Source organism: Bos mutus, chromosome 11 (assembly GCF_027580195.1).
Source record: "Bos mutus isolate GX-2022 chromosome 11, NWIPB_WYAK_1.1, whole genome shotgun sequence".
Taxonomy (NCBI): domain Eukaryota; kingdom Metazoa; phylum Chordata; class Mammalia; order Artiodactyla; family Bovidae; genus Bos; species Bos mutus.
The window spans coordinates 4,639,006-4,651,217 of NC_091627.1; the positions used below are offsets into that span (position 1 = coordinate 4,639,006).

General features: G+C 60.6%; 1 protein-coding gene across 9 annotated transcripts in view; it reads right to left on the reverse strand.

Annotated features, from left to right (window-relative positions):
- Positions 1–425: 425 nt before the first annotated feature.
- The window catches only part of NTNG2 (netrin G2), a 71,395-nt gene continuing 59,608 nt past the window's right edge, over positions 426–12,212 (reverse strand). For 6 of the 9 annotated variants that reach the window (XM_070378790.1, XM_070378787.1, XM_070378785.1 and 3 more), the window contains 7 exons: positions 11,749–11,775; positions 10,640–10,777; positions 7,373–7,447; positions 5,553–5,654; positions 3,964–4,131; positions 1,990–2,124; positions 426–1,419 (listed from right to left, as the gene is read on the reverse strand). In XM_070378790.1, the coding sequence (XP_070234891.1) occupies positions 1,184–1,419; positions 1,990–2,124; positions 3,964–4,131; positions 5,553–5,654; positions 7,373–7,447; positions 10,640–10,777; positions 11,749–11,775 (881 nt within the window). In that variant the 3' untranslated portion in view covers positions 426–1,183. Of the gene's footprint in view, positions 1,420–1,989; positions 2,125–2,332; positions 3,460–3,963; positions 4,132–5,552; positions 5,655–7,372; positions 7,448–10,639; positions 10,778–11,748; positions 11,776–12,212 lie in introns of those variants that run through there. The other 3 variants (XM_070378791.1, XM_070378793.1, XM_070378792.1) reach the window with 3 other exon arrangements.

A 12,212-nucleotide genomic window follows, 5' to 3' on the forward strand; every position in this document is an offset into this window, starting at 1 on the left:
GCCTGAGGCTGAGGGTCCAGCGGGCCTGATAGAAATTCCCCTCAGATACCGGTTTATAAATAGAATCATCGGTGTCCAGCCCTGTTCCGCGCTCTGCTAGTCCCTTCCCTGGGACTTCTCAGCAAATCCTTGTCTACCATGTGCTTTTAAATTTGAGGACAGCCAAAGAAAAGTGCCACTATACTTTGGATTTTTTTTTTTTTAGGGAAAGGAGGAAGACAACCTCCCAAGTTTGGGGAACATCGGAGGTCACTGCAGGGCCAGACCTGGCCACGTAGCGAGACAGCGCTGCTGGCCACACCTGCCCGTTATTCACAGAGGGGCCTGGGGAAGAGACGGGCCTTAAGAGTGAAACCGTTTCTTTAAGGCTTTTCTTTTCACCTCCACACTTGCTGGGTAAAAAAGAGCAGAAAGAACACAGGCCCTGGAGGCAGCAGTGAGCAGATTCTTTACTGTCAGATTATACACCATCAACCACCCACCATGGTGACCAACGTCCCCGCCCGGGGCCCTCCTTCATAGGGGCAGTTAATACAAACAAAAATAGTTCTCTACAAAAGGAAGTGTACGGCCCTCCCAACCCTCCGTCCTGACTCCTTGCCCCCAGACAGTGAGCTCCTTGGTCCCCAGACCTCTGGAAAGGCCTAGGGTCTGGTGGGTTGCAAAGGAAAACCAAGAATAGAAAAGAGAATCGTCAGCGACTAGAGTTGTAGGCAACTGGACTTTGGGTCCGCTGGCTGGTGGAGAGCCAGGCACAGGCGTTGGGGGTGTCTGCAACAGTCGTGTGTGTGGCAGGAGGCAGAATCTGAGGGTGTGGGGTGAGCAGCGTTTCTCCCCACCCTCTGTCTCACTGCCAGCAAAAAAAAAAAAAAAAAAAAAAGGAAAGGGGCGGTGGGTAATATAAAAGAAAAACTAAGACCAAAATCGCAGGCCGCTGGGGCCAGGACCCCACAGCATCCCCCGCTGCCGTGCAGGGGCGGGGGCAGGTGCCACTGGGGTAGGGGGGACGGGGCGGGAGGACTCTGCTGAGTAGCACCTGGGAGCAGCTCAGGCCGCACCCTTCTCACCGCCAGGCCTCGGACGCCGGCCCCCGGGGGCCCCCTGGCTCTCCGGGCGAGGGGCGCAGGGCGCGACAGGGCGCGCGGACTGGCCCCCACCCTGCCCGGGGTGCCCTCCGCAGGGCTCAGCAGTCCAGGCGGGCAGCCAGCCCCAGCAGCAGCAGGCAGCCGAGCAGGGTGGCGGGGCGTGGGGCAGCCCCCGGCGCGCGGTCGCAGTCCAGGCCGCCCTCGTCGTCGGCGGGGTCGCAGCGGGGCTGCTCGCAGCGCGCGCCGGTGTAGCCACGCGGGCAGGCGCAGCGCTGGTTCTGCACGCAGGTGCCCCCGTTCTGGCACAGGAGCTGGTCGTCGTCGCACACGTTGGCTGCGGGGCGGAGGGGCGGTTAAGGCGGGCGGCGGTCTGGTCCACCCCGAACCCACTAGCACCACCACTGGCGCTGGAGCTTCTGCGACTGGGATGTGCCGGTCCAAGTACCTGGAGCGCCCTTCCACCCTCTTCCGGTGGCTAACATCGGGTCTCCGCCAGCCCGTGACTTCTTGGGACAGCCTCCCTTCCTCCCCGAAAGCCCCGCCTCCTGCCAACTCCCAACTCCCAGCTCCTCTTTCGCTTCCAACTCCCTTCCCGGTACCTACTCCACAAACAGTCGCTTCAAGCCCCGTCCATCACCCAGACCCCGCCTTTGACATCAGGCCCCGCCCACCTACTGACCCCGCTCTGCAGCGTCAGGCCCCACCCACCTACTGGCCCGGCAGCGTCAGGCCCCACCCACCTACAGGCCCCCGCAGCATCAGGTCCCGCCCACCCAAGGGCCCCGCCCGGCAGCATCAGGCCCCGCCCGGCAACATCAGGCCCCGCCCACCCACTGGCCCCGCCCGGCAGCATCAGGCCCCACCCCAGGCCCCACAGCCCCGGATCCTCCCGGCGCGCACTCACGGTAGCAGCCCTGGCGCCAGTAGTGCGTGGGGAGGCAGTCGTCGCACTTGGGCCCCGCCGCACCCTCGCGGCACTCGCAGAAGCCGGTCTCGTTGCACCGGTCATGCACGGAGCCGATCTGGTTGCAGTTACACTCTGGACCGACAGTCGCACGGCGAGTGATCAGGGTGACTTGTGGGCGCTGTCCGCACGGACCCATCCCGCCAGACCCCGCCACCCTCCCCGTCGGATCTCCGCATCCGCGGCTGGACGGTGGGGTGAGGGCTGCCTGGGGTGTCCAGATCGCGAGAGAAGACGGCATTTCCTCCCATCCAGACAGCCCCTTCCCCTCTTTCTGGCCCTGGCGCTGTGGCCTGGGCCAGCCCTTTCCGCTCTCTGGGCCCGTCTCCCCGCTTCTGTAACTGGGGCGGGCGCTGATCCACCCCAGCTTCAAAGAGCGGTGACTGACAGGTGGGCGGGGCCTCATCGGGGCCACCTGACATCTGACCTGCGGGCTGTGTTGTGTGTGGGGACAGGAAGGTGTAGCGGGCATCCACAGCTCTCCTCCAGGGCCTCCAGCCTCACCCTACCCCTTCCCAGTCGGTTTCCTGGGGCCTCTGCCCCTTGGGGGAGGCAAACGCCTCCACTCTGGGTGTCCTTGCTGGGCCGGGGGTGGAGGCAGCAGGCAAAGAAAAAGGAGGTCCTGGGGGGTGGGGAGGACCGCCTCTAATCGGATCTAGAGGCCCCTCCCTGTCACCCCGCGGCTGGCCAGTGTGACGGGGCTGTACAGTTCCCTTGGGATCACTTGAGAATTGATGAAATTATCTGAAGGCCGCTGCCATAATTCAGACTGACAGCTGCAGCTTTGCACAGCCAGGGCCAGCCTGCTGGGCGGGGCATGGACAGGGGGTTCCCAAGGGCGCTGGGCATCCCAGGGCTGAGAACTGGCCTCTACAGGAGACAGCGTTCCAGTCTAGTGGGTGCTGGTTGCAGGCCATGGGGCCCACCTTTGGGGCTGGCCTGCCCCTGGCTGGGCCCAGGGCCCCTTGTAGATTTATTTCCTTCTTTACCACAAAAGCCAGGCCTGGCGCAGAGGGTAAGGAAAGCAGACCATTTGCTCACTGCGGGGTGGAGGGCTTATAAAGCACAAGAGAAAATTCATTTGAAGAAAAGCATCAGTCCCCCCAGAAGGATTGAACAACCCTTGATCTGATTCATCTCCCACTTTACAAACAGGCCCAGAGAGGGGAAGAGAATTGCTGAAAGGCACACAGCTTGGCTTGGGAAGATCTCCCTGGAGGAGGAAATGGCAACCCACTCCAATATTCTCGCCTGGGAAATCCCATGGACAGAGGAGCCTGGTGGGCTACAGTCAATGGGGTCGCAAGAGTCGAGCACGATTTAGCGACTACACCACCACCACCACCACACAGCCAGGCAAGCCCTAGACCCTGTCTTTGGCTCAAACGCGTGGTTCTGAAACTCCAGTGCCTGCGGGGAGAACCACATGGGGAGCTTATCAATAGAGCAGATTCTGGAGGCTTCTGTCCTTAGAAACACCCAGCCGGAGTGGGCCCTGGAGTTGGAATTTTTCCAGATCAACCCTGAATATTTATTGGAAGGACTGATGCTGAAGCTGGAGCTCCAATACTTTGGCCACCTGATGTGAAGAACTGATTTACTGGAAAAGACCCTGACGCTGGGAAAGACTGAGGACAGGAGGAGAAGGGGGTGACAGAGGATGAGATGGTTGGATGGCATTGCCAACTCAATGGACGTGAGTTTGAGCAAACCCCAGGGGTTAGTGAAGGACAGAGAAGCCTGGTGTGCTGCAGTCCATGGGGTTGCAAAGAGTCAGACACGACTGAGCGACTGAACAACAATGACCACCACCAGCCTCCCCACGGGGTTCCAATGCAGGGGTCTCCAGACTCCCATCTAACGCCTCTCTGGCACCCTGCGCCCCATGCCCCCCACATGCCAGCGAGGGCTCACCGATGCACACGTTCTCGTCGTCCAGCTCTGCAGAGCCGTTTCGGTAGTAGCCCAGACGGCAGTGCTGGCAATGCTGGCCCCGCGTGTTGTGCTTGCAGCTGACGCAGGTCACCACATTCAGGAAGTCAATGTAGCTGCAGCGGTTGGAGTGGCCGTAGCACTCGCAGTCTGGGCCGGCCGAGCATGAGAAACACCAAGGGTCAGAGAGCAAACGGAGACGGTGCCTTCCTGCGACCCCTCCCCCATGCAGTCAGGGAAACTGAGGCAGGGGCGGCAGGTACCTGGCACAGGAAGGTGCCCCAGGCCTCCAACACTCCTGTGCCATTTGGGGAGGGATGGTCCTGCTAGCTTTGAACCAGAATGAGAACCAGCGTGGGCCCGGCCCACAAATTCCCACCTGGCCCCGAGGGCAGGGCACCAGGGGGCACCCGCTGAAGCCCTGGCTGGGTACCGGGGTGAAGCGCTCTCTGGAGGGATGCTGGGGTGATTAGAAATGATCCATGCAGGGAGGATGGGTCATGCCATCGGGTGGTGAGCTCAGGGAGGGCGGTGCCTGGGTACATTGCGCTCACCACAGTATCCCAGTGATTCAGTGAAGGGCAGATGCATGCATGTACGCCAGAGGTGGGAAGGACCAGGAACTTCCTCCCCGTGCTGCTTTGGAAGATGGTTCGAGGAAACCCCCACCTGCAGGACCCTTTCTTATTAGCCTGGGCTGTTCTGCAGATGTGCTTGGCAGCAGAGCGCCTGCTCTTGCAGGACCCCGATAGCAAGTGCTGCCTTAAGCTTTGTGCCCTGAGATTCTCGCCTTGACCTCCAAGGCCAGCCCTGGCCCAGCTTCTGACTCTCACTGGAGGCACCTGTGACCCCCAAAGGGGAGGCCCCCAGGGATTGGAGATGACTCCCTTGACGTCATCAAGGGAGGTGGAGTTTGGTGAGGAGGATCACCTTCCCTGCCACAGATGGGGGCCGTCCCTTGGTGTCCCCTCCTAAGAGGTTCAGCATTCCCTTGAACAAGGAAGGATGCCCTCTGTGAGACACCATCTGTGTATCCCTAGAGGAGCCACACTTCCCTTTGTGATGGGAGAAGGGAGGACTGACCAGGTGTCAGGGTCAAGGACGTGGGAGACCTTGAAGAAAAGAGCCTCCGAGCTATGCCCGGGAGGAGCTGGGTGGCTTTCCCGCCCCATGGCCTCCTGTCCCCGTCACCTTGTCCCTCCAGGGACAGTGAGAAGGTGAGACATCCTCCAGGTGTCCCAAGGAGTACTGTCGGTGACCCCGTGTCCCCGATCTTGCTTCCACCAAGATGAGCCGCTGGGACACACCTCCCAGGGGAGCCAGGACAGGCTATTTCTGGCAGCTGCTCTGCCTGCCCTGTGCCTGCCCACTGTGCTTCTGACTCATGCCTGCCCCCAGCTCCCTCGGGGAGGGAGCACCAGAGGGGAGACAGGCTCCACTTCACCTTGACCCAGCTACTCTGGGAGGGTTTTCTGAGCTGGGCATCACTGGTCCTCGTCCGGCACTTTTTCTGGGAAGTAAGGGAAGAAATGCTGGAGGAGGACTAATCCACCGCACGGCCTCCCTCTTACCTTCGAATTCTTCAACAGGCATCACCTGAGGAGATTTGGGCCTGAGCTGGAAAAGTTTGGAGGCCTTGGCGGGGGCGGGGGCAACAGGGGCGGTGCCCGCAGCTTGGAGAGATGAGAAACAAGCCCTTTCATCAGCCGTGGTCCAGCTGCCCAGGGCGGGCTGTCTTTGCCCAGATAAAGCCCAGTAGAGGCTCCCAAGGTGCCCTGGGTGAGCTCTGGAGCAGCTTTGTCACCTGCTCAGATTTGAGATGACACAGCACAGCCAGCAGCACGCAGAACCCGGCGTGCCCTTGGTTCCCCCCCTCGGAGACCATCTACCATCAGTTCAGCTGGATGAATCCTCCCACATTATTCTCTGACATCTCTCATGCTATGCTAAAGACTGCTGAAGCTGGACGGTTTGAGTGGTTGAAAAACACCACGTTGGACACCCTGAACTATTGCTCCTCTCCAGGCTTCTGTGAGGGTCAAGTCCAGAGTGTGAAGCTGGATGCAAGATTTGGGCATCTTCCTTCCTTTCCCAGGGGTTCAGTGGTGAAGAACTGCCTGCCAATCTAGGAGAAGCAAGAGATGCAGGTTCGATTCCTGGGTCGGGAAGATCCCCTGGAGGAGGAAATGGCAACCCACTCCAGTATTTTTGCCTGGAGAATCCCATGGACAGAGGAGCCTGGCGGGCTACAGTCCATGAAGTCGCTCAGACATGACTGAGCGACTCAGCATTTCCTTTCTGAAGCAAGCTCCCTGCTCCAGGCATAGTGAGTGAGTCCTTTGCCTTCCACTGGCAGGAGCCATCTAGCCAGGAGCACAGACTGCCCAGAACCCCAGCCCTTTATTTGTGGGGGAGCATGCCACGGTCCCCTCGGCTTCTACCTGGGAGGCGGCGGTGCCCCAGTCGGTCCAGGGCCAGGATGTGATTGCTCCAGCTGGCTCCCCATCGCCGGGGAGGACGCCCGCTGACTCGGAGGTCTCCGCTGACCCTCCCCAGTTGTGATTCTGCCTCCGGAACCACTCACCAGCAGGGGGCGCTCAAAGCCCTGCTCACCATTCACAGCCGGTGAGAGGGGAACTGGAGGTGCGGGTGGGGTTGCCGCCCGAGCCTGGCATCAGGTCTTACCGACCAGGGAACGGTGAGCTGGGACCAGGGACAGTGTCCCATCTTGGCGACTCAGGCAGACCCTGTGTGCTTCTTGGGTGTGTCCACTATAAGTGCAGATGAGTCCTCGAGCCCACACGAGTTTCTTCCCAACGCAATGGGAGAATGAGGCTCTGGGCTTGGTCTCAGCGTGATCCCCCGAGGCCTCCCCAGGTCTCGCTTGGTGAAGCCACCGCTCCCTGGCATCCCACCGCCAAGCTTTTGCCGCAGCTGGTCCTGCCACCCAGAAGGCTACCCTCCCCCTTCCCCTAGAAGCGACTTCATGGACTGTAGCCCCACCAGGCTCCTCTGTCCATGGGGTTCTCCAGGCAAGAATACTGGAATGGGTTGCCATGCCCTCCTCCAGGGGATCTTCCCGACCCAGGAGCCAAGCCCCTGCAGGAAACCCTCTCTGACTCTTGAGTCGCAGGGCATTACTGTTCTCAGGACAGGGTCTCCACAGGGCTTGGGAGCTCTTGGGGGTTAAGGTGAGGGTTAGAGTGCAGGACTGAAAGGGGTCGGGTGTGGTGAGGCCACGCTGGCTAAGTAGGTGGGGTTGGGGGTGCGGAGTAGAGTTCCAAGGCCCCTCCCTCTGCCCTCAGGGGGCCCCCTGCCACCCGGGGTTCCCGCCACGTGGCCCTGATCCCTCCTCCTCTGCAGAGTCTCAGGAGCACCCTCCCCCCCATACCTTCTGCACTGGAGGACACTCGGGGCCAAGGGGCGCTCGCCCAGAGCGGGGCAGCGGTGGATGGCCTGCTCCACTCTTGGGGGAGAAAAGAGGAGAAACCAAGTCACGCGAGGGGCTGGGGCTGTCCCAGGGACCTCCTGAGGCATCACCCCCTGCAGGCCCCTTACAGAAGCAGCACTCTAAGAAGCAGCTCTGTCTACACCAGCCAAGTGGAACTGGGTTCAAATCTATAGGAGAGGCAGCATCTATGCTAAGGCAGCCTGTTGAAGGGCGCAGGGATGCCGGATGGAACAGGGACCCCTGCCTGAGAATCTGCATACTTTGGACAGCCCTTTCTTCAGAGGGACTCCTCATTCTTGGAGCTCCCTCCCTGCGTGGCCTCTGTTCTGAATGAAGGCTGGAGTTAGACAGAGTCCGGAATTGGGGCCCAGACCTCTCTGCACTGAGGTCTCTGGCCGATGGCTGTAAAGGGAGTGTGTGTGTTCTGGCCAAGACACCAAACATGCCCAGAGGGTCCTTGAAGGCTTCCAGTCCAACCCCGATCCAGCCACCAGAGCATCCTCCCTGAGCCCTAGATTGGGCCCATCTTCACCAGGGACCCCAATATGAGTTAGCCCCCAAGTGCCACACTGCCTGTCTCCAGGACTATCTGGACCCACAGTAGGCGATGTGGGCAGGGCTGGCAAGACGAGAAATGGGAGAATCACTCTGCCGAATTTCAAAGGACAAACCCAGAGGGTCAAGGGGAGAAATCGGGTATTTTCCGCTTCTTAAAGGGATTATGCATGATGCCAGTTGGTGGAGAAAGAGAAAGAAAATCTACCAGCTAAAAAGTGCGGGGGATGTTCCAGCCGGGAGCCGGGAGCCTCTGGATGTGAAATTGACATTTATGGGATGTTCAATGAGAAGAGGCCTCGGGACTCAAATTGGCAAGGGCTTAATTAGGGCTGCGATAAACCCGCCCTGAAGGCATGGTGCTTTGCAGTCTCGCTCCCGCCACCCCCCGCAGCCACGCTGGGGACAGGGTTAGTGGTCTTGAACAGCCTCTCTGCTGGCAGCCCTCACCCTCAGGACAGCTTGACATGGGCAGCAGGGAGAGACACGTGGGCCAGCGGTCCACAGGCCCAGCTGGACTCGGGCCAAAGAGCCCGAAGCACCTGTTGGGAGGCACCTGGAGAGGATCAGGACCTTTCTGGTGGCCTGGGGGTGGGAAAGACTGGACTTTCCAGGGATGCGCTCAGGTGTTCCGGAAGAGCCTTCTCAGAGTGACTCGTGTTGCTTGCCAAGGCCAGATGGATGCCCGTCTGTTCCTTCAAAACTGGGGAGTCGTGCAAACTTGGCCTTAAAGGCAGCACCACCTCACAGCTCCCCAAGGTCTCAGGACGGTGGCTTTGGGCAGCTGAGTGGGCAGGAAGCATCAGAAGTCAGTGAGCCCCAAGGTCAGGACCTGTCTTATTTCCTTGAGCAACTACTCTTTCTTTTTAAAACAGCTTTATTGAAGGATTATTTACATACTGTAAAAACCCAGCTGCTGCTTCCTAAGCCTTAACCTGGGGAGACTAGGAAAATCTCAGTCCCCATTTCTCGGGGCTGTGAACCAGGAATCCACCACAAGCTCCTGGCCCAGGAGGCACCCGGTCTCCACCTCCCACAGTGAATGTGTTATCAGTGGTGGGGGGTTGGGGAGCATCATGGGGACCCAGGCATGGGCTTCAGGTGCTAAAGAGGACTGATGACCCCTAAGACCTGGGCCGCTAGGGACTGGGCTCCCAGCCTGGCCCTGGGCTCAAGAGGCAAAGAGGACCCTGACCATTCTGGATGTCTGATAGTCCAGCCTGGAGGGAGGGGTGCCTCCTTCTTACCATCAGAGTCCTGGGGACCCTCACAATTCATACCTTCCCTCACCCAGGCTCACAGCCCCGACTCTGACACTCTCCTTAATTCCCAGCTTTGCAGTTGGCACCCCATGTCCCCCATCAGAAGCAGCTCCAAAAATGGAGGCCAGGTTCCTCGACGTGTGTGTGTGTGTGTGTGTGCGCGCGTGTGTCTGTCTGGCCTCCCACCCAGATAGATCACCGCCTGCAGGCAGACATGGCACCCACCACGACTATTTCGGTCCGGTCTGCCCATCACAGACTCAACAACAAAAAAGTGCGGAGTCTCAGGAGGCTGGCCCAACTTACGTCTGGAGCCCGGACTCCCAGTGACCCGTGTCCTCCGCCCAGAGAGATTCCTGGGCCAGGAGGCCAGCCTGAAATCCTCGGATCTCCCAGCGGGCCCCTTCCCCCACCCCACCCAGGCAAATGCCTCCCATGGAGAAAGGAGGGGGACAGAAAGAAAAGACATGTGGTGTCAGCCTCTGGTCCCGTGGAGGAGCTGGGCGCGGGCACTTTCCTGCAGCTAGGAGAGGGCTGAGCCCCATCCCCCACAATAAGCTGAGGCCAGAGAGTCAGGGACCCCTTCCCGCTGACAGAGGGGTTTCTGGGTCCGTGAGCATCAGAGAAAGGAAGGGTCATGGCACTGCCCCAAGAGTAAGGAGACCCCCACCTTGCCAGCTCCTCACTGCAGAGGGGGTGGGACAGGGTGGGGGCGCACAGTCGGGGCACCCCGCCCCAGATGGTGGAACCAGGGACCTTGGCCACATCTCCCTGTCACCCTTGGGGGAGGACGAGTCAAGTCCTGGCACTCCCGGAAGGCAGGATCTGGCAGGACTCCCCCGGGGAGACCAGAGGGCCACCCCAGCAGCCCAAGCCTGCCACACACCCCTGGCTTGGCCCTGCCCCCGCACTCTGCGCCCCCAAAGGCCCAGCAGTCCACAGTCTAAAAGCCCAGCTCAGAGGTTGTACAGCTCAAGGCGGCAATCTCCTCTGCCCTGCTGATCTGAGGAGTCTGTTTGCTCAGCTAACCCTGCCCTGTCCATCTCCTAGGGGTCAGCCGCTGGGGGCAGGGGCAGGGCCGGGGGCTGGCATGGCTGTGGGGGCGGGGCCTGAGCTGGCTCCCTGGGCTCTTTGGGCGACACTGAGCAGTGCCTAGGGAGGGGGGTCCAGGGGCTTGCCACAAGCCCTGGGCGCCTGGCTGGACCCCAGCGACAGGAAGTCCGGACTGCCTGGAGGTCTCCAGGCATCACGCTCCCGCGACTCTGGGTCCAGCATCCTCTGCTCTAAAAGCCAAGCCCCTGCCCTCCCCAGAGCTGATACCCCCACATCGCAGAGAGGGGCAGGGACTTGGGGCAAGGAGTGGGGAAGGGCAGGGCAGCTGGGCACCCACCTGTGGGCTGTAGGGTGCTGGGAGCCCTGGGGGCCCAGGCACTGGATGTTGGGGGGGTAGGAATAGCGGGGTCCCTCCTAATGGCCGCAGTGGCCACAGGGGCTTTGGGGACGGGCTCTTTCCGGGACCTGCTGATGCCTGGTGAGAGATGAGAAAAGCAAGAAAGGGTGCAGGTGGGGGTCAGTGGCGGGGTACCAGTGCAGACAAACAGCTTACTATCCCGCCGAGGGGCCCAGCGTCACCTCCGAATCCAGCTTCCTCTGGCCCCTCTCTGCCCATTGGCATCCCACAGGGGTTGAGTTTGGCCCAAAAGAGCCATAGCAGGGGGTGGGGTGGCACCCCTGGAAGCCTGAGATTTGGGGTCTGCTGCTGGCTGGCTGTTTGACTCTGGCAAGTTCTCTCCTGCTGAATCTGAGAGCAGATGGCAATACCCACCTGGGGGTGCTGGCTGCAAGGACAGAACGCGATAGTACGAGGATCCTGCTTAGCTGATGCCCGGCACTGTGCATGTTTGATGATGACGTAACGATAGTCGGTTGGTCACCCCCTCCCACCCTCCCTCACCTTCCCTGTTGAATTCCTGGGATGCCCAGACCCTCCTTCAGACAGTCTGGCTGCTCGGGGCCTGAGCTGAGCTGGACACATGGGGGTCTGGGTCACCTCCCCTAGCCTCCCTGCAGCCGAGATCCTGGTTCATCTCACCCAGACTCCCCACGGGTGAGCAGCTGCCATGGTGATAGCTGTGGGCTGTGCAGAGGGAGGCCAAACCCTGTGATCAGACTGGGGTGGCTTCTGCCACCAGTCAAGGAAGGTGACCCCCATTCTTGGCTGGCAGGAGTGGAAGAAGTGGGGGGTTCCCAGCGGGAGTGGGACAAGGGGATCTTTCCAAAGCAGCACCAGTCAAGAAGCTGGAGGGAAGGGCTTGTGAGACAGGAAGGAGGGAAGGAGGGGAAAGAAGCAAATGGATCAGAGGAGGGGGTGGACCTGGGGAGGGGAGGACAGGAAAGTCCCGTCTTTCCTCTCCTGTTTTTTCCAGGACGTGCAGAGAGGCTCGTGCACTGACGGCCCCAGGCACCTTCCCCAGACGGGTGGCCCTGGCGTGTACTTACTGCCGACGGCGGAGCCTGCGGCGGCACCTGCGGAAAGAGGGGGGTCACAGAAGAGTAAGGAGGGGGTGGCAAGGCTGGGGACAGGAAACCAAGGGGGCTGGGGCACCTCACCATGCAGGGACTGGGTCGGATTCTCCACTTACACCCTCACTGGTGCCTGAGAGGGAAGGGCTGCTCTGAGCCCATTGTGCAGATGGGGAAACTGAGTCTTGGAGCTGTGACTTACCCCATCAGGGGACCTGCTGATAAGCCTCTGCTGGGGGCCTCACATGCACCCTTCTCATTTGACTTTAGACTCTCAGGTCCTCCAGTGCAAGGCAAGGAGGCCGGAGGTCATCCTCTGGTGGGTAATGGGGTGTCGGAGAACATGAGGGTCCTAGGCACAGGGACAGACTGGTTTACTGGAGGCTCTGATGGAAGCTGCCACAGGGGGAAGCCGCTGTGCCTGTGCCCATCTGGGAAAC